General features: G+C 46.8%; 1 protein-coding gene across 2 annotated transcripts; it reads left to right on the plus strand.

Annotated features, from left to right (window-relative positions):
• Positions 1-23,240, plus strand: LOC135240359 (NADP-dependent malic enzyme-like). 2 transcript variants are annotated; one of them, XM_064309738.1, is made up of 15 exons: positions 1-265; positions 720-955; positions 11,876-12,009; positions 12,281-12,430; positions 12,649-12,724; positions 12,805-12,966; positions 15,069-15,172; positions 17,515-17,624; positions 19,186-19,283; positions 19,784-19,897; positions 20,693-20,798; positions 20,893-21,035; positions 21,546-21,719; positions 22,412-22,510; positions 22,682-23,240. In XM_064309738.1, exons 2-15 carry the CDS (start codon positions 725-727, stop codon positions 22,841-22,843), a joined length of 1,863 nt encoding a protein of 620 aa, XP_064165808.1. In that variant the 5' UTR covers positions 1-265; positions 720-724; the 3' UTR covers positions 22,844-23,240. The 2 variants fall into 2 exon arrangements, with proteins under 2 accessions (XP_064165808.1, XP_064165809.1); XM_064309739.1 differs by having other exon boundaries at positions 1-206.
• The last annotated feature ends 440 nt before the right edge of the window (positions 23,241-23,680 follow it).

Raw genomic sequence — 23,680 nt, forward strand, 5'->3', positions numbered from 1 at the left:
AAACGCTTGCTTTTTATTTGGCGCCCGAGCGCTGGTCAGGCCCACTGGATTCGCCGTCTCATTGGCAGATTGTAGGCAAAAGGCGGGTCTACGGGAGGAGCCTGTGGGAAGTGAATGTGTCAATGTCAAACAGCGAAACGAGCCTGGATCAGCTGTTTCGGAAGATTACGGCTACGTCCAGTGATAAAGCCTCTAGGGACAGACAGGTAGGTACCAAGAGTGCAAACCGTCTGGTGGCAGACGCCGAGGAGCGCATCTTATCAAGGTATCTGCGTAGGCTAACTTCGATGATATTAATAAAACGCGCGTTTACGCCGCTTCAGCAGACTCTGAAGCCTTTGTTCTTTTGTGCCTTACATTTGAATATATAACAGTCTATTATAATGCGTGTGCCTGCTGATAGGGAAATCATTTTAAATTCCGAAAAACAGCTGTGTTGTATGGTTTAGCGTCATTTGTCTGATTACGTACAACACCTGTTGTTGCTTCGCAAAGCTACTAAGGCCTTTGGTAGCTAACGCTAGCTACTATTTACCGGCCAAAACTTCTTAAACTTAAATATACGTAGGTAGCACTAGTAGCACTAATGAATAAAACGTAAGGTCACCTGCTTTATTTGCTTTGATGCTTTGAGTGGTGATGACATTGGCTAGTTTACGGCTCTACCCGACTCGTCTGGACCCAAAATGATGCTTTATCCCATACTTGCTCTCTCGCAGGAAACATGAATACACTACCGAGAAAAAGCGTGCTTGCACTGTGCAGAAACGCCAGTAACTGCGTCGTGAAAATGCTTTCCGGTCATGCGGGTCACCCTGCAGCCTGCTCGACCGGCAGAGCATGTCTCGGAGGAGTGAGGGTTTGTCACTCCGGGACCGGACACTCCAAAAGCAAGAACAGCGTCAGCACCAAGAAGCGTGGCTATGACATCACTAGGAACCCGCACTTGAACAAGGTAAGTGCAACTCTGATACTACACATACACACACGCCCTACATTTCCAGTTCTGCGAAATTAGTACTTGGGTGACTCCCCTCTATTATTAAATTATTGCTTGCCTAAGTTTAATTCTTATAGAAAAATGAATGTATGTGAGTGTATGAGCAGGTACACCAGCACAAGGTTGTCATATGTACCCCATTTGCAATGCTTGTTTTCTCTTTGTCATGGGCTTATAACTCGCCTCGTCTGTCTTCCCTGCCCCATACAATAAAAAGAAAAGTAAAAATAAGAACAATAATGTTCATTTTGTTAGAAGGCAGCTTTTCGTGTCTACGTGTTGCCTAAGGTTTAATTGTTTTATTATAGAATGTAACAAAGGTCCTGCAGATAAGACACTGACTTACCCAGAGCAATGTGCACAGCTTACATTCAATTGCTTGGGTTGAAATGTTGCACAAATTTAAAAGAAGCTATGCGTGTGCCATTTAAAGTGATGCTGATAATTTTTTATATATATTTTTAAATGTGGGAGATGAGCCTTGAATATATTTAACATTAAAACAAAGTATTCTAATGTGAAGCATCCCTCTCAGTGGAGGAGTTCAGCTTACTGATAAAGTGATGATTATAATGGTTCCTCCCAGTCTGGCAGGTCATTATAAACCCCCCCCCCCCCCCAGATCATTTCAGAATGGTATGGTCCATCATTGGTCCAGATTTGTCCAGGTTTTATTCCTGAAGTATTTTACAGTGTCATGGTGTTGTACGTTGCAACAGTAAAATGTGCATAGCATGTACTACAGATTAGAGGATAGTAACACACTGCATTTAAACAAGTTACACAAGAAATGAGGAGAACATAGTGTGGCAGAGAGGAAGCATTGTTATCTACAGTCTACTGCAGGGGTTGTTGGTAAATGCACTAGGACGATTATTTCATTTATAAGGTGTGTTGTAAGCCTTGGGTCACCATTGTACCTTTCTGGTTATAGCTACAAACAGACCTACTGTATGAAACAGTAAAAATATTCTTAGAATGGTCATGCGTTTAGTATGATCTCAGCTGTGGTATTTTCAGCATCAAGTAGCATTGTCTATTCAATGCAAGGTCTGGGTCGGACTCCTGCTGAACGTAGCGGTAGTTAGCCTGGGCGAGAGAGAGAGAGAGCGACTTGGGGTGACATTCCCCCTATCAGGTGGGGCTGTAGCGACCCGTAGCCCGGTTGTGTAAAGGGATCAGTCCCACATGCTTTCCATATGACTGTCAGAGATGAGTGAGGGACCTGGCGGCCGTCCAAGGCGGGACCCTGACACGGTGGGAGGAGTAGTCCGCCTCGCGGTGCTGATTGGTCCAGCGTGGACACGCCTCCTCTGCCTCCTCAGACATGCAAAGTACCTATGTGCATAGCAACTGTTTTTTTATTTTTTTTTATTTTGCTTTTACCCTGAAAAAAAAAAGCAGTGCCTTATCCATGCGCTCCCAGACTAAGATTAGAGTACTGGGTGGCCAGAGACCGACTGTGCGTGGTTTGCGACAAAGGATGTTACCCCTATTAATGATCTGAGTGAGCAATGCAGGTGTAACAGTAGTTACCAGCATTGTTCCTGGAGATCTGCTGTCCTTTAGGTTCTCATTTCATCCCTAGTTTGGCATTCCTGATTGTACTAATTTGCAACTCAACTAGATATTGAACTATTGAATGAGGTGTTCTTTGTTAGGGTTGGAGTGGAAACCTTCATGACTGTAGATTCCAGGAACCAGACTGGGAACCACTGAGGTATAACGTGCGTTAAACAATATGGGGCCCCACTGCACTGATCCTTCAGCAGCCCTACAGCTGCCAGCGCTTGTCTCCGGTCCATAAAATCCCAAGGTGACTTTCTTTATTCACTTTTTTAAGTAAAAAAAAGACTTTTAACCCTTTGGAGAGCCAGGTTTTTTGTTTTTTTTTCTCCAAAATTCATTATGTCAGTGTTCTAGAACTCCGTTGCTTTAGTTACCAATAGTGACTGTTACATCAGCATTAGAATGTTCAGTTAAGAACAGTCTAATCACACATTTGTAGGTTAAAAAGTGAGATCATCCAGATGGAGACATTCAGTCTTAATAATATTTATTGATCCGTGAAAGTGCAGTCACATTTGAAGAAATGAGGGGTTAGCGGAGGTGTTGGGTCTTGAGCCGACAGGCTGTCATAAATAATTTTATCCTTGTTAATTGTTGTTTTAGATGTGCTGACATATATTTTATACTGATTTTTAGAATTTGGGTGCTACTGCAGTCAAAGATGTGTTGGAATCTTTTTCAGGAATTCTGTGAAGAAGGTAGGATCTGGTAGGAATTATGGTAGGAATTGCCTGTAAGTGACAGGACTTCTGGGTCAAGGTTGGGTGTCTAAAGTAGATGAATAAAGATGGAAAATAGGACACATCTAGAGTGAAGGGACTTCCTCATTTTAACACCTGTCCAGGGGGATGAAATGAGCAGATAGAATTTGTGAGGTGAATTTAATTTGGAAACTGTTGTTTGCAAACTGGGAGTTAGGTATTAAGCCTATAACAATGAGATGATATCTAATTATATTACAGTTAACATCAACGTGAGATGATGCCCTGTCCCCGTTTTATAATATAGTTAATAATCAGCCAGGCTGAAATGCAAACAGTGCTTCAGCTGAAAGGTTGATTGTTCATCTGCTTGACTGCAGGGGCATCATAAATGAGATTAGCTTCATCGCTAGGGACCGCTGGTATTAATGCCAGGTGTAAAAAGCCAAATGTTCTCATCTGCTTCCACGTACAAAGAGAAGAATGGCCTTCATTTTTCGGTTATCTTGAACACCAATGCTCAAATCAAAAGATCAAGTTTTAACCTTTTGTTGGGTTGTTTTTCTTCTTTTTATTGTGGGACATTGTGTGATGTGATTATTTAGAGGGTGGCACTGTTGCCTCACAGCAAGAACGTCCATTGCATGTTCTCCCCATGTACTCCGGTTTCCCCCCACAGTCTAAAGACATGTAAGTTAGGCTAATTAGTGAGTCTAAATTGCCCCTCGGTCTGAGTGTGTGAATGAATGGTGTTTGTGACCTGTGATGGACTGGCGACCTGTCCAGGGTGTATCCCTGCCTTTTGCCCAGTGCATGCTGAGATAGGATCCAGCACCCTCCCAGGACCGTGACCAGGAATAAATGGGTATAGAAAATGGTTGGATGATTATTTAGTCATTGTGCTGTTTAATTATGAGAGTGGTTTCCACACAAGTAATTACTGTCCAAGTGCCTTCTTCCTGTGCCTGTTTATAATCTCAAACTCCCAGCATATTCCCTTGTGCTCATTTACATAAAACTCCTCTAATTTGTCTCAGGTTAACATCAGTCAAGTGTTGTGAATGGCTAACGCAGGCCCAACGGCCACCTGGATCAACATTCACCTTGCCTGTTCCTCCAGCGAATGAGAGGGGAGATCTGGCATGTAATGACCACCACAGCACGCCTCCCCCCCAGTGATGTCAGCAGCATGTTGTAAATTCCTGATGTGGTGATTTGTTGTGCTCAGTGCAGCTCACTCACTGTCATGTCTTAGCATGGAGCTGTGTTTCAGAAGTGCCGGTGCCAGTGCTGACAGATGGACCTAATTAGAATGTTATCAAAGCGCTCCTTTTGTGTCGGGAAGCTGCAGGAAGCCTGTTGCTTTGTGTGTGTGTGAATTTTCAAAAAAAACAGGACGGGTTCAGGTTGAATTGACCTTTTGAGAGCCTTTTATTCCTTAATACAGCTTGGCGGTCCCTCGCTGCATAGGCGCTGTGAGAGACCCAGGTGAACTCCTTTTGTGCAGCTTGGTTTTTCAGGATGTGTCTGTTTTGCTCGCGAGTGTGTCCAGGGTGGAGGCTGCTGAACCAGCAGATTGAATAATGCTGATTCAATGCGTACGGGAGAAAGCGAGAGACACAAATCATAGTTTGCTGTGAAACTCTTTTAGGGGAAAAACGATGAACTTCCTCAGAAAGTGTTCGTATAAATATCTATGCTGGGCAGAGGAGATTTTTATTAGGGGCTGAAGATTAGATTCTGTGCAACGAGGCATTTTGAGTTAAGAGGAGAGCGTTTTTTAATCGTGAGCTGAAGATTATGTTCTGCAGAGCGAGCCATTTAGAGCCAATGGCCCATTCCCACAGTCACTGTGTTTGGTACTGTAAACGCGTTTATTTGTGTGTAAACAGAGAGCTGCGGTCGGTGTGGTTTCTCTGGAAACCCTGGGAGGTATCAGCGTAAAGCGGAGCTGTAGTTTGAGGGAATGCACTGGGGGTAATACACTGGGGTAAGAGAATGCAGCCGACTCACGCTGGGGTAACTCAGAAATCCGGCGGCCTTTCAGGCGAATAGAGGAACTGCAACTGAGGGCGGAACTCCGGAGCTAAAATAAAATGGGTTAAAAAAAAAAAAAGCAGGATTAACTCTTGGGGTGGAGAAAAATGCTAGCCAGCATATGCTAGCAAACCATCGACCATTGGCCAATGTGACCAAACATTTTTTTTATCATCAAACCAATGAGCTTATTAAATAGGGACTTTTAATATTGGCGCTTCTGTGGGCTGGTGGTGAATGCTAGCAAGTTACAAGTGGGGGTGTTATTTTATTAGTGGTTTGTCATGAGAAATAATCCTTTGACAATTCTGTGCTTGGTGAAGACATGCTAATGAATCATCTTGTGAACTTGGCAAGGGGCCTGTAAGGAAGGAAGGAATGAAGATTATTTTATATGTTCTTTTGCACTGAAACTCCAAAACATTCGCATTGCAAAATCCTTGTCAGAGAAACTGCGTTCTGGGAGATGAAGTGCTGAATTACAGATGCTCTGTTAAAAGTACAGACGGAATTGCCATGGAAATTGATCAAGAACTTGGAGAATGTCCAGCCTGAGGACATTTCTGAGCCGGAGGGTCTGAGAAATATGTGGTTCTTGTTAAATAATAGGCCTATATGGAACGAAGATGTTTGAGTTTAAGAGAACCTGTTCTATAAAATCAAATGGAAATTGAGAAGCAGCATTGTTTCCCACAGTTGCCGCGTCCTCTTTTTTCTTTTGAAAACCTTTGAGAAGTGAGAGATGTAAGATGAAGAGTCTCATTGCTGGGGGGGTGGGGGGGGGGGAGACACAGCTGCACAGCTCAGGGCTTGCCCCGGCATCCTGAGCGGGATGGGGGTCCTCCCAGCGTTTGGGGATGTTTTAGTCACTGTGGGGGAGATTTCAACACTGCGATGATTCATTTATCATCGACCATCCTGAGAGGCATGCATGCCTCAGCACTAGATCAAGCACAAATTAGAACGAGGGCCAATGAAATGCCAAAAGGTGTGTGTGCACATGTGCATCTGTGCGTGCGTGCATGTGAACATGCATGCGCATGCGTGCATGTCTGTGCGTGTGTACATGTGTGTGTGTGTGTGTGTGTGTGTGTGCATGCACATGTTTGAATGTGTGCGTGCACGTGTCCCTGTGTGTGTTTGTGCAGGTGTGCACATACATGTGAAGTTATTCTTGTGTGTGTGTGTGCATGTGTGCGTGCATGTGTCCAACTGTCCATGCATGTGTTTTGTGGGTGTGTAGATACATGTGAGGTTGTGTGTGTGTGTTAATGCAGGTGTGCACATGCTTGTGAAGTTAGCCATTATCAACACACACACACATACACGCAATAATCAGTTATTGAAAATGGAAACTGGCCCGTTGAGCTTATACATGTAGCCTGGGTCAACACATGCTTTTACTTTTATTTTGTTGGCTGCAGATGTAGAATACCATCTGTCCTGGTGACTGAGGCCTGCATGTAGAAATAGAAACTCTGACAGTGTACCAGAGTGCATACTTCTGTGGGCTGTACCACAGATCCATTACATACCACTCTGGCTTTTTCAGGATCACTCCTCCCCCATTTCTGTCAAATGGTTTGCTCCCCTTATGGAAGAAAACAAGTTTATTAAAACTTAGCACGGGACCTACGGACATGGGACTGGACTCTTTTTATTATATAGACATTGTAGAGCACCTTTGAGAACTTCTGCTCCGTAGATTGGTCACCTGGGTGTTACTAATGTCATTGTCGGTTGAGAATGGCTGGATACCTGAGTCGGTGTCGGTCAGTGAAACTGACCGGTAGAGAGAAGGTTAATTCCATTCCGATATCAACATTGCAGCCAGGCTGAGATTGATGGCTGTGAAACTGCACACTGTGCTCTGTCAGGGAACGTTCTGAACTCTGTGAAACATACCCGCCACTCCTACAGGTGGGCTGTTAGTAATCAGCGACTTGGACTTGGATATTTTGGGATATACTGACTCTGTAACACCGTCACAAAGGACTTGTGTAAATTATTTTGCTTTTGTCTAGAGCAGGGATCTCTAGCGGCTTCAGTGTCTGCTGGCTTTCGGTGTGTGTCCGGACTGAAGTCATTGATTGGCTGGAGTCCACGCACCTTGTTTCCATGCCTGTTGACTGAATGGGGAAGCAGAGAAAACCTGCAGACGCTGCAGCCCTCCAGGACTGGAGCTTAAGGCCCCTGGCCTGGTCTATGTCCACTCAGGTTCTGTTTGTTTTTGAATAAACAAGTACATGTAAACACTGCCCATGTCTGTGCATCACGGATTTGTTTACACCATGGCACACTTAATGACTGGTGTCCTTTTCTTGCAGGGGACTGTTTTGATGAAATATAACACTGCAGATCATGATTATGCTCTAATGCTGTGCCACTCTACACATATTTATATGCTCCAATATCATGCTTCCCATCATTTTATCATTAGTTGTAGTTTTCACCATACATTATATTCATTTAAGTAAATATTTTTGTCATGTATTATTATTTTTTGATTATTTCTATGTCAATGTTAGGGTTCAGGGTCATTGTCATGCTGTTAAGCTGCATGAGGCCCCTTGATTTGGCGCTGAGAAGGGAGCGGTTTGTTTTTCGTGTTATTTTCCGTGCTGGTGCTCTGTCGCGGGCTTGGTACTTTCTGTTTTTGGCTGGGTCACAGGTTCACATGCTAGGCTGTCCGAACTGGGACCATGAGCTTGGGCCTTGACCCCCCCCCCCCTCACACACCGCCTCACGCCAACCCGGATTCTGTGTCACCGTCCTGTCTCTGACCCTCGCTAACCGAGAGGACCGGCGCGCTCTGTGAGCTCACCACAGGAAGTGCAGTTTGCACTCAGGCCTACCGAGGCCTCGTGTGTTTTCCAGGGGAAACACTCTGGACCGCGCGTGGGGGGGTTTCCCGCTGATTTCAAACGCATATACTCTAAATTACTTTTTTTTTTTTCCTGCGGGGGAAACGGTCTTGTTTCTTCCTCCGATTGTGTGGAACTGATTACTGGGTGTTGCCTGGACTTTTTTTAAAAGCCACAGGTCACACTTTCCAAAGACGCACGTGAGGGACAGTGTGTTTTTTATTTCTCTTTTTGAGTGTGCTCGTGTGTGTGTGTGTGTGTGTGCTTGTGTGCGTGTAAAGAGTACAATGGCTCTTTGATAGTGGCTTTGATAGAGGTTTAGGCTCCCTGTTGAAAACAGTGATTGCATGTAACCTGGGTGACCGGTCAGCCCCTCACTCCATAATGAACAGAACCAGCAGCTCTTTCATGCACTGAGTTTACCCCATGCAGAAACAGACTGGTAGTGTTGTTTTTTTTTCTTCAGCAGACACCCTCGTGCAGGATGACTTGGGGTGCCGTATTTGCATATCCTCAATCAACTTCATTCAGTCGAAACTATTGTTGTATGTCCTCAAATGCCCTGCAAATCATACCCAGCACCATCCTGCCCAGTCTTTAGTAAGCTTTGCCCACTTCGAATGCCTACCTGGTACTTTTCAGAATAGTGTAGATGACCAAATTCCCCGTAATTGTTTATTTTGAACACTGCCTGTGCTATATGTTGCTCATACCCTCCTACAGAGCATAACTGTCTCCCCAACACCTCTTACTGCACACATAAGAACTTTTGTTACTGTGTGTGTGCATGCATGTGTGTGGGTGCCTGCTTGTCTGTCTGTTGGCACTGTGTGTGTGTGTGTGTTTGTGTGTGTGCCTGCTTGTCTGTCTGTTAGCGCTGTGTGTTTGTGTGTGTTTGTGCACTATACGTAGTTTCCAGACCATCTCCTGACAGGTTTAAATGGATTACTCGTGCAAGGGGTGAAAGAGGGCCTATTTGGTCCCTGTTTGTTGGTCTTGTTGCCTCTCTCAGCCTGAGGTGAGGATAGGGTAATAGCAGCCTCATTGGCAGGTATACACACCTGAGGATGATTGATCATGAGGCCCAGTCCTGTATGGGTCATTTTAGTCCGTTGCTGTGTTCAGCACTCAGTAATTTTCCATTAGTATTTTTTTTTTTGTTTGGTTTGTGCTTTTGTTTATCTTTGTTTAGATTTTTAGTTGCTCACCCCTGGATTCAGCCCAGTTCTTTGTGTCCTCCCCCGCCCTCTGCCCCTTGCCAACCAAGCTCGGCTGCCACACCCGGCACCGTATGCCACGTCGAGCACGATCGGTGTGCTCGTACGATGGATTGCTCATGTCTGCGTGGTCCTCTCCGCCTGCCCTGCACACAGAGGCCGGCTTCGGTCTTCCAGTCCCCATCGCGGCAGACGATGTTTATGGAGAGAGGCTGGCAGGGGCTTGAGCCTCGTGATGGGCGGGTAACTCAATATCTCTGTGAACGAGGAGCAGTTCCGTCCCTCATGAACATGACCTGATTTCCATGTTAATGAAGCCAGGAGAGAGCCCAAACCACACCAACGGCACATTGAAGTAAAAGCAAAAAAAAAAAAAAAATTACTTCTGAACCGTGTGTGGAGTGACGTACAGTACACCCTGACAGCGGCATTTATGCGACTAACTATTGCTCGTCCCCAGCTCTTTCGTGGAGTTTGCCTTCCATGCAAAATGCTCTTTTGCAAGAGGCTTTTGGCTGAAAGCCGCTGGAGAGATGACTAAACTGTAAAAACTGTTAATTTCAGCGTAGTTGAGGGACAGCCTTCTCCCCCTCAGCGCCTGGGGTCAGATGCTGAGGCCTGGGGTCTGTGTGTCACGTAATCCTGTTTATTCACGTCGCTCCTCGTAAATGAGTTTTAAGACTGGACCGGTGTTTATTTTTAATCGTTGGCCTAGGGATCGGTTTTTTTTATTTTTTAACTGATGATCTGCCAAGACTGAATTAAATTAATGTCCTGATCTTGTGAACCCCCCTCCATGAAATGCTTTCCCAATGATTAACCACTCAGACACCTTTGTGTATACCTCTTCCTTTAACAGGGTGTGGGGTCAGAGGTCATTGTGACATGCAGTGACGCTGGGGGGGGCAGCTCAGCTGTGTGGTTCACATGACCCCCCCACGTCACTGGAGCCCTGGGAGGCTGAGACAGGAACTTATCAGTCATACAATTCATAATACCTTGGGGGCAGTCCAAAAAAAATACAGTTCTCTTGAGAACATGGGGGGGAAGGGGGACAAATGGTAGACTTGCCTGCGGGTGACGGGAACATTTACATTATAGATTCAGACCAATTAAATGCACGGCTAATCCTAGGAATTCAGTTCAGTGACTGGATGCATGGTGCTGGAAGTAGCAGCTGTAGTGCCCTCTGGTGCCGTGCAGGTCCTGCACGCGGGTGGAGATCTCTGTGTGTCGAGTTGTCTCAGGGTTTGGGAGCAGTGAATACAGAACTCCAGTAATGAGCGCTGAAACACATGAGCACACGCCCAGCTCAAACCCTAGGAGGGACCCAGAACTCCAGTAATGCATACTCAAACTCATGGGAAAGCATGCAGTATAGGTTCCTGGATTGAACAGAACTCCAGTAATGAGAACTCAAACAGGAGAACACACCCAACAGAGCCAGTGGGACAGACCAACGCTGCAGTGTAATGAGTGCTCTCTCACACGCAGCGTTTCCAAGTGTGCAACCCGGCCTTTTGGCAGGTCACTTTTTCTCCATCGTGTACATTCGGCTGATCGCCTCGCCCTCCTCCATGCAGGCCCTCTTCTCTTCAGATGTCCCCAGCCCAGGTCCCTCTGAAGCTCGCCAGGAGGGTTCGTTCGGGGGGGCGCGGGGAGGCGGGGGGGCGGGCGTGTGGGCACTGGGAAGTGTTCCGCAAAGCAAAATTCCAATGCGGATGACGTCATCGGAGGGGGAAAAAATGAGCCTCCGGTGCCAGAGCTGTGACTCACAGCCTTTTTTTCCGATTAGCTTTCCGACTTTGATTTTAGCAGCGACTGCAAGCTCATTGTCCGCAGTCTCTGGGTCTCCCATTCGGAGACATCGGCGGCTTTGTGCCCCGTCCACCCTGATCCGGTTGGGTCTGGTCCCGTAACCATGGGCAACACGCATGTTTATGTGGGCTTTTGTTCACCGCTCAGGGAAACCTAGCGTTTGGCAGACTGTCCGTGGAAAACAGCTGGGAAATCGGTCTCCTCTGAAGATATGGATCTGATTTCTCACGCTGAGGAAAGCCATCTGTCTCCCTCCGTTTTTGACAGAGGATGTGTAAATAAATCTTGAGATGGTTCCTCGCACTTTGAGGGGATTTCCATGCCTTTTTTTTTTTTTTTTTTTTTTATGACCCAGAAATTTTAAACAATGGAAAATTTTAAATGTTTTGTTGTTTTCGTGCTGTGGGGAAAGGTTGCCCACATCACGGTAACATGCATAAATACACCTGAGACGTGGGGGTTCAGTTGATCCATCATAACTAGCACGCAGTAACATCGGCTCTCAAGTCAAGACTTTTTGAGTTCTAACAGAAAGTAAATCCTGTGCTGTGCCAAACTATGCCTTCTCTGAGTGCGTGGTAGAGGAGTGGGAGGTGGAGAGAGTATAGTAGAGCAGTGGGAGGCGGAGAGGAGGTGTAGAGGAGGTGTAATGTGTGTGCACCTCTGCAGGGCATGGCTTTCACCCTGGAGGAGAGGCAGCAGCTGGGGATCCACGGCCTGCTGCCCCCCTGCTTCCTCACGCAGGACGTCCAGGTGCTGAGGGTCATGAAGAGCTACGAGATACGCAGCAACCCCCTCGACAAGTGGGTCCTGCTCCGCCCCCCCGCCTCCAACACCCATGCACCGCCCGCACTTCTGTCCTAAATGCACAGCTGTAACCCCGTTATTAGGAGTGCACTGGTCCCATAGTCTTTCAGTTTCAGACCCATGGGTTCAGATTTACCTCACAGAACAATGAAAAGCCACATCCTGCCAAACCTTAAATATTTTGGAATATTTTGCAGGAAGAAGTGTATGAAGTGTTTGGTTGCTGTATGTGGTTGTGATGTAGGCCTCACCTGTGTGTCCCCTCAGGTACATCCTGCTCATGACCCTCCAGGACAGGAACGAGAAGCTCTTTTACCGCCTGCTGACCTCAGACATTGAAGAATTCATGCCCATCGTTTACACCCCCACTGTGGGACTGGCCTGCCAGCAGTACGGCCTGGCCTTCAGGAGACCACGGTGAGACGCTTCGCATGCACACGTGTATACACACACACACACACACACACACACAGAGGGCATGACCGTCGGTGGTGATTGTAGGCAGGAATTGTGTGATTGTAGGTGGTGATGGTGTGATTGTTCTGATGGTGGGATTATTGGCTGTAATGGTGTGACTGTAGGCTGTGATAATGTGATTGTTCTGATGGTGAGTCTCTTGTGACCGTCTCTTCCAGGGGGCTCTTTATTACCATTCATGACAAGGGACACATCGCCACAATGCTGAACTCCTGGCCGGAGGAGGACATCAAGGTACAGATCTTTGCAGTGGGGGCTCTGCTCTGATTGGCTCTGTTACTCTGCAGCTGCTGACCATGTGCGTGCTTTTTTAGGCCATCGTGGTCACCGATGGGGAGCGGATCCTTGGACTGGGTGACCTGGGCAGCTACGGCATGGGCATCCCAGTGGGCAAGCTGGCTCTCTACACCGCATGCGGAGGAGTACCACCCCAGCAGTGCCTGCCTGTGCTGCTGGACGTGGGCACCGACAATCAGGTACCAGAGCAGTGGTCACCAGGCAGGAAAAGCCCAGGCCTGACGGTGTGGTGTAGGCCGAGGTCTGCTTCTGTCCACAGCATAGGTACAGCCGGGCCCAACATTTGAAGAAAGGCCCTCATCTCCATGGTTATATGTGTTTGTTTTGAAGACTTATTTTTGCTTGAGGTCTTAAGTGGAGCTGTAACCTGAGTCTGATTTGAAGAGCTGATGTTTCTAGTTAACGGCTTTCAGATGCTGAGTCAAATGTTAATGCAAATAGCAACTTCAAACAGCAGAGCAAAGTAGACCACAACACTATGCAGTAGATCCCAAAGTACAAAGCCGATGGAAATCAGCCACTATATGAGCATATAAAATTTAATATTATGTAAATACGGAGATGGTACTTCACACAACTGTTCATGGTACTTAGTCATTTTACATGAAACACATGGAGCTACTTTATGAACTGTCTGCAGTGGAGGGTTTTTCAGCCTGTGACTAAGAAAGATGGCGGTTGGCTCAGTCCACCAGCGCGGGTCCAGGGTGGAGATGTGCGCTGAGGCCCTCACAGGCTGATCTGCGAGCACTTGCACAGAGCACATCTGGATGAAGGCCGCGTGACCGAGAGTCTTAGGCCAGGGCGCCACCAGAGATTTTGGGCAGTCCATGAAAAGATCTTGCATTGGGCCCCACCAGCCCAGAAAATCCTAGGTCTTAATATTTTGTGAGGCTCCCAGTCAGTCAGGCCCCTCCCCGGTCCAGCTGTTCTCTGAACTCGGACACGCAATGCCTGTGCACTGCATTATTATTATTATTATTATTATTATTATTATTATTATTATTATTATGTCATGCCAATGAAGCATTATTGAATTGAGAGAGAGAGACTTTGAGAGGGAGACAGAGAAAGTTGAGTTGAGGGGTAAACAGAAGGGAGAGACTGAGGGGAAGATAGAGAAAGCTGGGATGAGGGGTAAATGGGAGGGATTAGGAGAGACTGAGGGGAAGATAGAGAAAGATGGGATACAGAAGGGGTAAACCGAAGGGAGAGGGAGAGACTGAGGGGAAGATAAAGTTAGGGTGAAGGGTAAACAGAAGGGAGAGGGAGAGATGGGATGGGCACGTCTCCGTTGTGTTCATTTTTACATGACAGGAGGGGGTGAGCGTAAAGCGCTCTCCAGCCGGAATGTCTGGCACGCTTGGGAAAGAGCGGCGGTTCCGCGGCCGTGACCCGGCGACCCCTCTGGACCCGAGCCAATCCCGCGCCTGCGCAGCTGTGCGCTGCGGCGTCCCGGGATCAGTCCGGCGCGTCCGGAACCCCTTTCGTTAGGAAACGGGGGGCTCTCTCAGGATCGCTTTCCTGTGGCGGGGTGCTGTTCTGGGGTCGGTGTAATTGTTCACCCGGACTGCAGGCTTTCTGTTTCTTTTGTTTCGTGCTCATATTTGTTTCCTTTGGGGAGAAAAGCCGCCCTGGATCAGTATTCTTTCATTTTGCAGGGAATGTTATGCATGCCAGGGATGCGCGCCTGGTCTAAATTATACTTCTTTCTATGCATTTGATCGACAGACTAGTAGTGAGGTTTAGCTGTTAAGCATCAGGACGAGAAATTGTGTCTAAGTGTGCAACGGTTTTGGCATACGCAAAATGTGCTACAAACGTACCTGCATTATGTTAATATGCACACATGGTCATGAAGATCAATATGTGCAATAGTGTGTGTGTATGTTCACTTCATGCCTAACAGTGATCTGTCACAGAAGTCTCATAGTGTACATTCGCTCTGGGCCTTTAGGTGATCCGGTACAGGGTGCTAGGCAACCAAGCCCAATACACAGCGGGATATTTACTGCAGCATTTGGGCACTGTTGGCTCTTTGATCAGGCCTACAACAAAGACCTCTCTGCAAGGCCCAGACATGACCCGGTCATAATTACAAGATTCTGTGAACAATGACAGCACAGTCTCAGAGGAGCGGTTTGATCATCTGCAGTCAGAAGAGCGCTCTGCGCAGAGGAAGTCTCAGTAGCGCCGTTGGGTGTTTGAGAGTGATGCTGGGACATTGCATCTGCCGATGTTGTGTCGCGGTGTGATGATGTCACTGTGCCTCTGACCCCAGGTGCTCCTGGACGACCCCCTGTACATTGGGCTGAAGCACAAGCGCGTGCGGGGCAAGGAGTACGACGACCTCATCGACGAGTTCATGCAGGCCGTCACTGACAAGTGAGTTTGCCTTTCCGTAACCCTGCCATGTTTGCTGATTTAAGAAGCGACAAGTCAGACATTATCCCTCACCCCCAAATCAGTCAAGTCATGTTTTAAATAGTTTGAGGAGATCCGCTTTCTCAGGCCCCCCTGGTTCGTGAAACTGAGTCGTACGCGTGATGAATGTTGAAGAGACAAGCTTGCATTTGAGTTCATTCCAATGGAAATGCGCTGGAAATGCGCTGACCCGGACATGTGGAAATGTTTGCGCTTGACTGAATGTTAAGCGGAGACGAACGCAGAAAAAAAGCTGATGGGTCTGAAATGTGGGCCGGTGTGCTGTGATGGAGCTGAGGTGGTGACAGGACCCATGACCTTCTGAAACTGTTGCTTTGTTCTGCTCTGTAATTCTCCATAATCATGGGTGGAGTCCTGGAGAATAGGACTGTGTTCTGTTTTGGGTAGAGTTCTGGAGAATCAGACTCCATCCTGTTATAGGTGGGTGTCTGGAGACTAAGACTCCATTCTGTCATGCGTGGGTTTCTGGAGAATAAGACTGTTTGGGATGTGGTTTCTGCAGAATAGGACCTAGTTCTGACATGGGTGGGGCTTTGCTCCTCTGTGAGTATAAACATCTGGATCGAGTGCTCAACTTGTGGTTGGCCAATAAATCTGAAATATTGGTTTGAACTGCTGCCCCTGCATCTTCCAAGTGTATGGAGCACAAAGAAAATCATAATTCACCCTACAGGTGTTCATTTAACAATTGGACAGAGAACCAGGGTTCTGTTAAAAGAAGTGTCTTTGAATAGTGGTGTATTGTGATTTATCATATTGTAGATCCTCTGTCAAGTCTCTCTTTCACTCTTGCTCTCTCACTCTCTCTCTCATACACTATATAACCAAAAGTATGTGGACACCCCTTGATCTGGGGCTGTTTTTTATGGTTCAGCTTAGGCCCCTTAGTTCCGGTGAAGGCAAATCTTAATGCGATGACATTCTAAATGATTCTGTGCTTTGTGATTGTGCTATGACTTTGTGGCAACAGTTTGGGGAAGGCCCAAGGTCCATATAAGAAATGGTTTTGTTGAGATTGTTGTGGGAAAACTTGACTGGCCTGCACAAACCCCTGACCCCAACCCCATCCAACACCTTTGGGATGAACTGGAAAGCCAACTGTGAACCAGTCCTAATCGCCCAATCAGTGCCAGACCTCACTAATGCTCTTGTGGCTGAATGGAAGTAAATCCCTGCAGCAATGCTTCAACATCTAGTTACAAAGCCTTCTCCGAAGAGTGGAGATTGACAAAACAGCAAAGGGTGGTACAATGCTGTATTATTACTCATAATTTTTGATGATATGTTGGATGTCAGGTGTCCACATACAATTTGGCCGTGCAGTGTTTTCTTTTTCTCTCTTGCTCTCATATCTCCTTCCCTCTCATGTCTCTCCCTCACTTTCACTCTCCCGTCGGCAGTCAGTCAGAATACGCTCTGATCCTGTCACATTGTTCTGGTGGGCGTAGAGCCAGTGGCCTAGCTGACACAAGAGGCCTTTATTTGGGGGAAAATATTACCTAACTGGAGGCAGTGGAAACAGCACATTTTACCTTTCTGTGAGGGAGCAGGAAAGAGTGGACCTGTCGTGTGTAAGCGCACCTGTCCCCCAAAGGTCTGCAGTAGAGGGGTGTGTAAACACACCTGTCCCCCAAAGGACTGCAGTAGAGGGGTGTGTAAGCGTACCTGTCCCACGACGGTCTGCAGTAGAGGGGTGTGTAAACGTACCTGTCCCACAAAGGTCTGCAGAAGAGGGGTGTGTAAGAGCACCTGTCCCCCAAAGGTCTGCGGTAGAGGGGTGTGTAAACAGACCTGTCCCACGATGGTCTGCAGTAGAGGGGTGTGTACAGCACAGTGGTGGTGGGGGTTTGTGCACAGGGTGTTCTCTGACTTGGCAACGGCTCAACTGTGTACTCAACGGGTAGAGGAGAGGGGAGCCTTGCCCAAAATGTGGAGTTAAGACGGATTGAGATGATTTTCTGGATCGAGTTGGGTGGGAACCAACTGTGCGTTTGGTGGGAACACTATTGCTCAACCCGTGCTCTAGTCCAGTCAACCTAGGTCTTGCCAGATGGTAGGCTTTTTGTGTTTGTGTGTGTGAGCGAGCGCGTGTGTGTGTGTGTGTGTGTTGAATTTGTGTGTACGCATATATATATTTAAAAAAAAAAAATATATATATATATAGTATGCATGTATAATATACATAATACATAATTATTTTTGCTGCATTTACTGCATTTATGAAGTGAGTTTTGTACCTACGGCTGTAACTGAGTGTGGGTTTGGCTCGTCTCACTCTGCAGGTACGGAATGAACTGCCTGATTCAGTTTGAGGACTTTGCCAACAGCAACGCCTTCCGCATCCTCAACAAGTACCGCAACCGCTACTGCACCTTCAACGATGACATCCAAGGTACGCGGGCGCTGTGGTCTGCCTCGGTCAGAGCTACAGGTGGCCTCTGTTTGAGTGCACTGTGGTGTGGTTCCTGTCTGTGTGTATAATACATTCCTAGCTTTGTCTCTGCTGTAGGCTGTGAGTCATGTTTACCCACTCACCCTCAAACACACGGGTCAGTTCCACTTCATGTCAAATTTAGGAAATTCCTTAAAATTCATTTCCTGGAATGAAAAATGCTTTATGGTGATTTATCAGTTAATTAGTTATTGAATTTCAGTTTGTTTTCTAAACTGATTGAATTGAAATGGAATTGACCCCAGCTCCGAAATGCACGCACACCCATTGATTCACACACGCACGCACACACACACACACTCACTCACTCACTCGCCCATTAGTATACAATCGTAAACAATGACATACAGCCCTGTCTCATATGTAACTACACACGCATGCATGCAAACGGTCAGATACTTACACTTTCTCAGACACACATACAGTCACACACGGATGGCTTCTGTGCAGAGACCAAAAAGAGTTGTAATAAAGCACATACAGCATCTGCATCCCTCCCCTCTCCCCCCCCGCCCACAAAATCCCCCCCCCCCCACACACTTACAATTCCAGAATGCCTCAGTTTTCCCTCACGGCTGTAAGCAGCTGGGCTTCTCAGTATCAGATGAATCTGGGAGTCTGGTGCTCAAATCGAATGGAATGGATTAGGAGTCCTGTCTGTACTAGGACAGGGTTTTTGTTCTTTACTGCATAAGCGCTTGCCCCCCTTCCCTCCCCTCCTCACCCCCCCTCCAGTCTCCCCCAGTCCAGCCAGCAGACCCCCCCCCCCCCCCAAAACCTAACCCTAACCCCCCCCTCCTCCCCCCAGTCTGTGGCCCTTTCCAGCCAGCTGACCATCCCAGAGGGACGGCGTACAGCCACAGACAGAACTGATAAACAATGGCCGTGTAAGCATTCTTCACATGACCACGGAAACCTCTGCACATAAACATTAGAGCGGCGATCGCTGTACATCTCCCCGTCTCTCACGCTAATAGAGCTTTGCGTCTCCGCCGTCTCCCTTCTGCCCTGCTTGTTTGTTTCCGACACATGTTTCTGCTCTCTTTTATGTGTCATTCCTGCCGTCTTTATTAGGCCTGTGGTTTCATGTCTTATAGAAATGTTGTGTATCCGTTTCTGTTGCGTCAAATCAACTTTATTAGTCTCAAGGGAACTGGCATGTTGTTAATTCACATGGGGCTTATTTTTTGCATTGTGGAAATGTTCTGCATTTGGAAGAAAAGTTTGTCCCTTGTTTTATCACGGATGCCCAAATTTGTTCATTTCGGAACATGTTGGTACTTCACTCTAACTGAAGACCAGGGTTCCCTCTACTGGTGGATCAGTGAGCAAGTCTGGTGAAGCCAAATAAGTTGTTTTTTTTAATCCTGTTGCTTGAAAGGATGTGTCTAGCCTCTGACGCTGAAGAGCAGTGAGAATGTGGAGGATTCTTCAGTTTTAAACAATAGCAAGAATGTTTTTGTGACAAATATGTGGATGTGGATCTCTCTCTCTGTCTTAGGCACGGCCTCTGTCGCTGTAGCTGGTATCCTAGCAGCCCTCAGGGTCACAAAGAACAAACTTTCTGACCACAAGTTTGTGTTCCAAGGAGCAGGAGAGGTGAGTGGGTGGGGTCCATGGATCATGGGACTGGTGTGTGGTCAATTTGATCTTTTAAATTATTCATTTTGAAATTTGATAGGTCAATGGGTTTCTTTCACCTAACTTCCCCTTTTTTTATTTGCAAGGGAGGGTGTGGATTTGTTTAAAAAACCCATGCTGAAGAGCAAAACAATGAAAAAAAAAGTTGTCAATTATGCCAAACAATATTTGTGGTTTAGTGAACAAATGGGTTGCCAGATTATTTTATTTTGAGGCCTTATAATGAAATGGTCCTAGGTCTGTACTTAACCCTTTGAACAGTAGGTTTTTTGGAATGTTTTTTTTCTAAATCATACGTCAGTGTTCTAGAATTCCATTACTTTCCATTACCAGTAGTGATTGTTACATCAGCATGGAAATGTTCTAGTTCAGAACACTCTATGGTCTAACACTTTGGAGGGTTAAACTTGTTCTAACATGTGACCTGATGTGTGATCATGTGACTGGGGGCATTCCAGGCTGCTTTGGGGATTGCTCACCTGCTCATCATGGCTATGTGTAAGGAAGGCATCCCTCACGATGAGGCTGCAAAGAGGATATGGATGGTGGACTCCAGGGGACTCATCGTCAAGGTAACCACGCCCACAGCACATGAAAGCGGAGCTATTTTACCGGCACGCTCTGTTCGTCACTCGGCCTAAAACGGGGAATGTGAGAGAGAGTATTGGGTCTGAGGAGAAATGAAGAGAGGGTGTGAACGGGTTTATTTTGTACAAGAGAGGGAGAAGAGAGATGGTTGATAAGGGAGGGAGAATAGAGAGAGAAGAGGGACAGGGAGACCTGCGGTGTTACATTCTGAGCCCACAGCAGTGTGGGTGATGTGTGATGGGTGATGTACACAGGAGAGTAGAGTTGGATGCAGATTCAGTTTCAGTTGTGGGCATTAAGCATGAGTAGATAATATGATATCTGCAGTGTGTGTGTGATCTTCTGCCTTTCGGCTGAGCTGAGGCGTACACACACTGAGAATGTGAGATCAGGCAATACAGACATGAATGTGAACTATCACAAATGGTTGTCACTATTGTGACACTAAGTGATTTTTAAGTGGAATGTGCAGTACAAAGGTGTTTGTGTGTGTAAGAGGGTGATCAGACTGAAGGATAAAGGATGATGGTTTAGTGAGTAGAAGAGAAGGTAAGGAATGAAGGAGATGGCGTGTTTGAAAGGGTGTAATTTGTCGGGTTGGGTGTAGAGTGTATCAGTGTTTGAGGGTGTTGGGTGTGTATCGGTGTGAGAGGCAGAGTGTAGGGTGTGTAGTGAGTAGGGGAGGTTAAGACTTGTAGGAGAGATTTTGGGAGAGGATCAAGGCTTTGAAGAGGAGGGTTTGTGGAATGTTGTGACTGATTGTGCCAAGTGACTCACAGGGCAGAGGTCATCTGAACCACGAGAAGGAGGAGTTTGCTCATGAGCACCCTCACGTGAAGACCCTGGAGGAGGTGGTGCAGATCATCAAGCCCACCGCGATCATAGGTGAGCCGCCTTTCACCTGGGCCTCACCTGAGGCCGCGCGGACGCGGCGGAACCGAGCGCTCCGAGGTTCTCACGTCTCTCGCGTTGTCTGCAGGCGTGGCGGCCGTCACTGGGGCGTTCACGGAGAAGATCATTAAGGACATGGCCTCCTTCAACGAGAGGCCCATCATCTTCGCTCTCAGCAACCCCACCAGCAAGGCCGAGTGCACCGCGGAGCAGTGCTACCAGCTGACCGAGGTGACCCTGACCTTTAACCTCTTCCCAGGCCTTCCCCCACCCCCCCACTGCCAGGGAAGGGTGTACTGTCACACAGTGACCATGGCAACTACAACACTGCTAAACCACGGCAACTAGGGCACTGCAAAAAGTAGCCTGCTTCTGCCACCTTAGTTGATACAGAACAGTTTATAATAACAAGAAGAGGGCAAGAGCGGGGGAGAATGTTTGGGGCCTTGATAGATCGGCCCTTCAGGGCTCCATTTCGGCAGTGCCAACACAATCGCAGACACTAACACTAATCAAAAAACGGCATGTCCTGATCGGTCTTGTTTTAAACACACGAATCCATGTGGTGCAGAGCACACTGAGGCTAGGTTTACTCCCTCACAGTGAGTTACGGTTGCAGTGAAGGTGTGAACATGTCAAAATATACCATGTTAGGTGTGCATGAGTGAGAGAGTGCATGTGTGCACGTGTGTGTACGTGTGTGTGTGTATACATTCGGTGTGTGTGTGTGTCCCTTCATAGGGTCGAGGCATATTTGCGAGTGGAAGCCCCTTTGACAAGGTGACCCTGGCAGATGGGCGCACCTTCTACCCCGGCCAGGGCAACAATGCCTACGTGTTCCCGGGCGTGGCGCTCGGCGTGATCGCCTGCGGAGTGCGGCACATCTCTGACGAAATCTTCCTCACCACAGCCGAGGTACCACACATGGAGTACACCTATCAGTCTGTCTGTCCATCCATCTCTCTGCATCTACATCTGTCTGCATTTACATCTGTCTCTCTACATTTACATTGATCTACATTTACATCTGTCTCTACATTTCTTGCGATGTTGTTTGTGTTCTGGGATACAATTCACCAAGTGCTGTTTATTTAACCTGCATGACTTGCTAATGATTACAAGTGAATGTGCAAGGCTGAATACAATAAAAAGCCCGGCCTAAAATACTTCCTCAAGTATTCCTCAAGATCCCTCCAAAACCAATATATATTTGCGTGAAATGCTGTTCTGAATATTGATAAAAAATAGATTCAATTAGATTAGTACTTGTCAGTAATTGTCAGTAATCTGGGAATTATGAGGGATATAACAATTATAACAAATATAATAATGATATAACAATTATTTGACCAAGGTCTGTTTGAGACTATAGTATTACTTAAAATTACTTACATCAGTGGACTGTGGAATGGAATGTGAAATACAAGCGTGCAAAGTAGAAACTTCCGGTTTATTTACACTTTGAAGAGAAGGATAAGCGCTTGCCCATCATACAGGTGCAACTTTGCAAAGTGGTGTTATGTGATTATCAGTATTGTAGGTCCTCTGTCAAGTGTCTTGCTCGCCTCCTCTCTTTCCCTCCCCCTCCCTTTCCCTCCCTTCCTCAGGCAATAGCAGAGATGGTGACCGAGGAGAACCTAGCAGAAGGGAGACTGTACCCTCCTCTCAGCAACATTAGGGAGGTGTCCTTCAAAATTGCTGTTAAGGTCAGAGCAATACATCTGGTGATGTTGGTGTTTTACTGGGCATCCTGTACATTGTGAAACATTCACAGCCAGGATAGCGTTTGTGTGCACGTGGGGGTGTGTGTGTGTGTATGTACGTGTGTGTGCGCGAGACACCGAAAATATTCACTTAGACCATCTCTCCTCCCCCAGCTGGTGGACCACGCCTACAGGAATGGCATCGCCTCCTTGTACCCTGAACCTAAAGACAAGGAGGCCTTCGTCCTGTCCCATGTCTACAGCCCTGACTACGACTCCTTCACCTTGGACACCTACAACTGGCCCCCGGCGGCAATGACAGTCCAGGATGTGTAAACGATGACAAAACCGACTTTCTTTCAGGGGACTGGTAAAGCCACAATGCTCCTTCTTTCCTTTTCTCTGCCATGCACTCCCACTTACCCAGCAATGTAACTCTAGTTGCCACAGTAACACTCCTGTGATGTCATCACCTTAGGCAGTGCAACTCCAGTTGCCATAGGAACATTCCTGTGATGTCATCACCCTGGGCTAGTGAATGCTGCTCTCACCCTATACTTCCTGTTCCTCTCTCCTTCCTGTAGGACTGCTGTTTCTTCGTTTTGTTTTTTTTTCTACTCCCTCACAATTTTCTCTTTCCTTAATATTCATCTCCCCCACTAATCACACTCCTGAGTTTTGGGCAAATTACTGTTTCTCCAGTCCCAAAGGATCTACTCTAATACTTTGGGGGGGAGAAAGACTGATCCTTTCTGCTATTTCACAGAAAGAGGCTGTAGTTTTGCCAGTCACACTCCATTGCGATTCTCTGGAAACCCAACTTGCTTTCAATCGTGTCAAAAGAGATACTGAACATTTTCAAATGTCTCGGTGTTCCATCAAAGTGTTTATTTAAAGACTGTGACTGGATGAGTTTAAGCAAAATGCCCGTACTGAACCGAAAAAGATTGTGTTCAAACGGTGCTTCACCATCCTTTACACAGAGTTTATTACTCCTCACAAAAGAACAATTCATATTAGATTGTCTACAGGGTTTATTTAATAAAAAGGTTGTTAAAAGCTGTTGCACTCGCTTATGGGGTATTTGTAGGGGACTTTATCAGATGATTATGACACAAAGTTAATAGCCAGCCTTTGGTATTTGTGATTGATGGGGGAGTATGTCCTGGACCT

Source organism: Anguilla rostrata, chromosome 15 (assembly GCF_018555375.3).
Source record: "Anguilla rostrata isolate EN2019 chromosome 15, ASM1855537v3, whole genome shotgun sequence".
Lineage (NCBI taxonomy): Eukaryota > Metazoa > Chordata > Actinopteri > Anguilliformes > Anguillidae > Anguilla > Anguilla rostrata.

What these genes read in the sequence shown, in the direction of transcription:
- LOC135240359 (XM_064309738.1), top strand. Translation starts at nt 725, where the DNA reads ATGAATACACTACCGAGAAAAAGCGTGCTTGCACTGTGCAGAAACGCC. An exon ending in TCTTCCTCACCACAGCCGAG is followed by an intron (nt 21,720 to 22,411) that starts GTACCACACATG and finishes TCCCTTCCTCAG; the next exon opens with GCAATAGCAGAGATGGTGAC. An exon ending in CCTTCAAAATTGCTGTTAAG is followed by an intron (nt 22,511 to 22,681) that starts GTCAGAGCAATA and finishes CTCCTCCCCCAG; the next exon opens with CTGGTGGACCACGCCTACAG.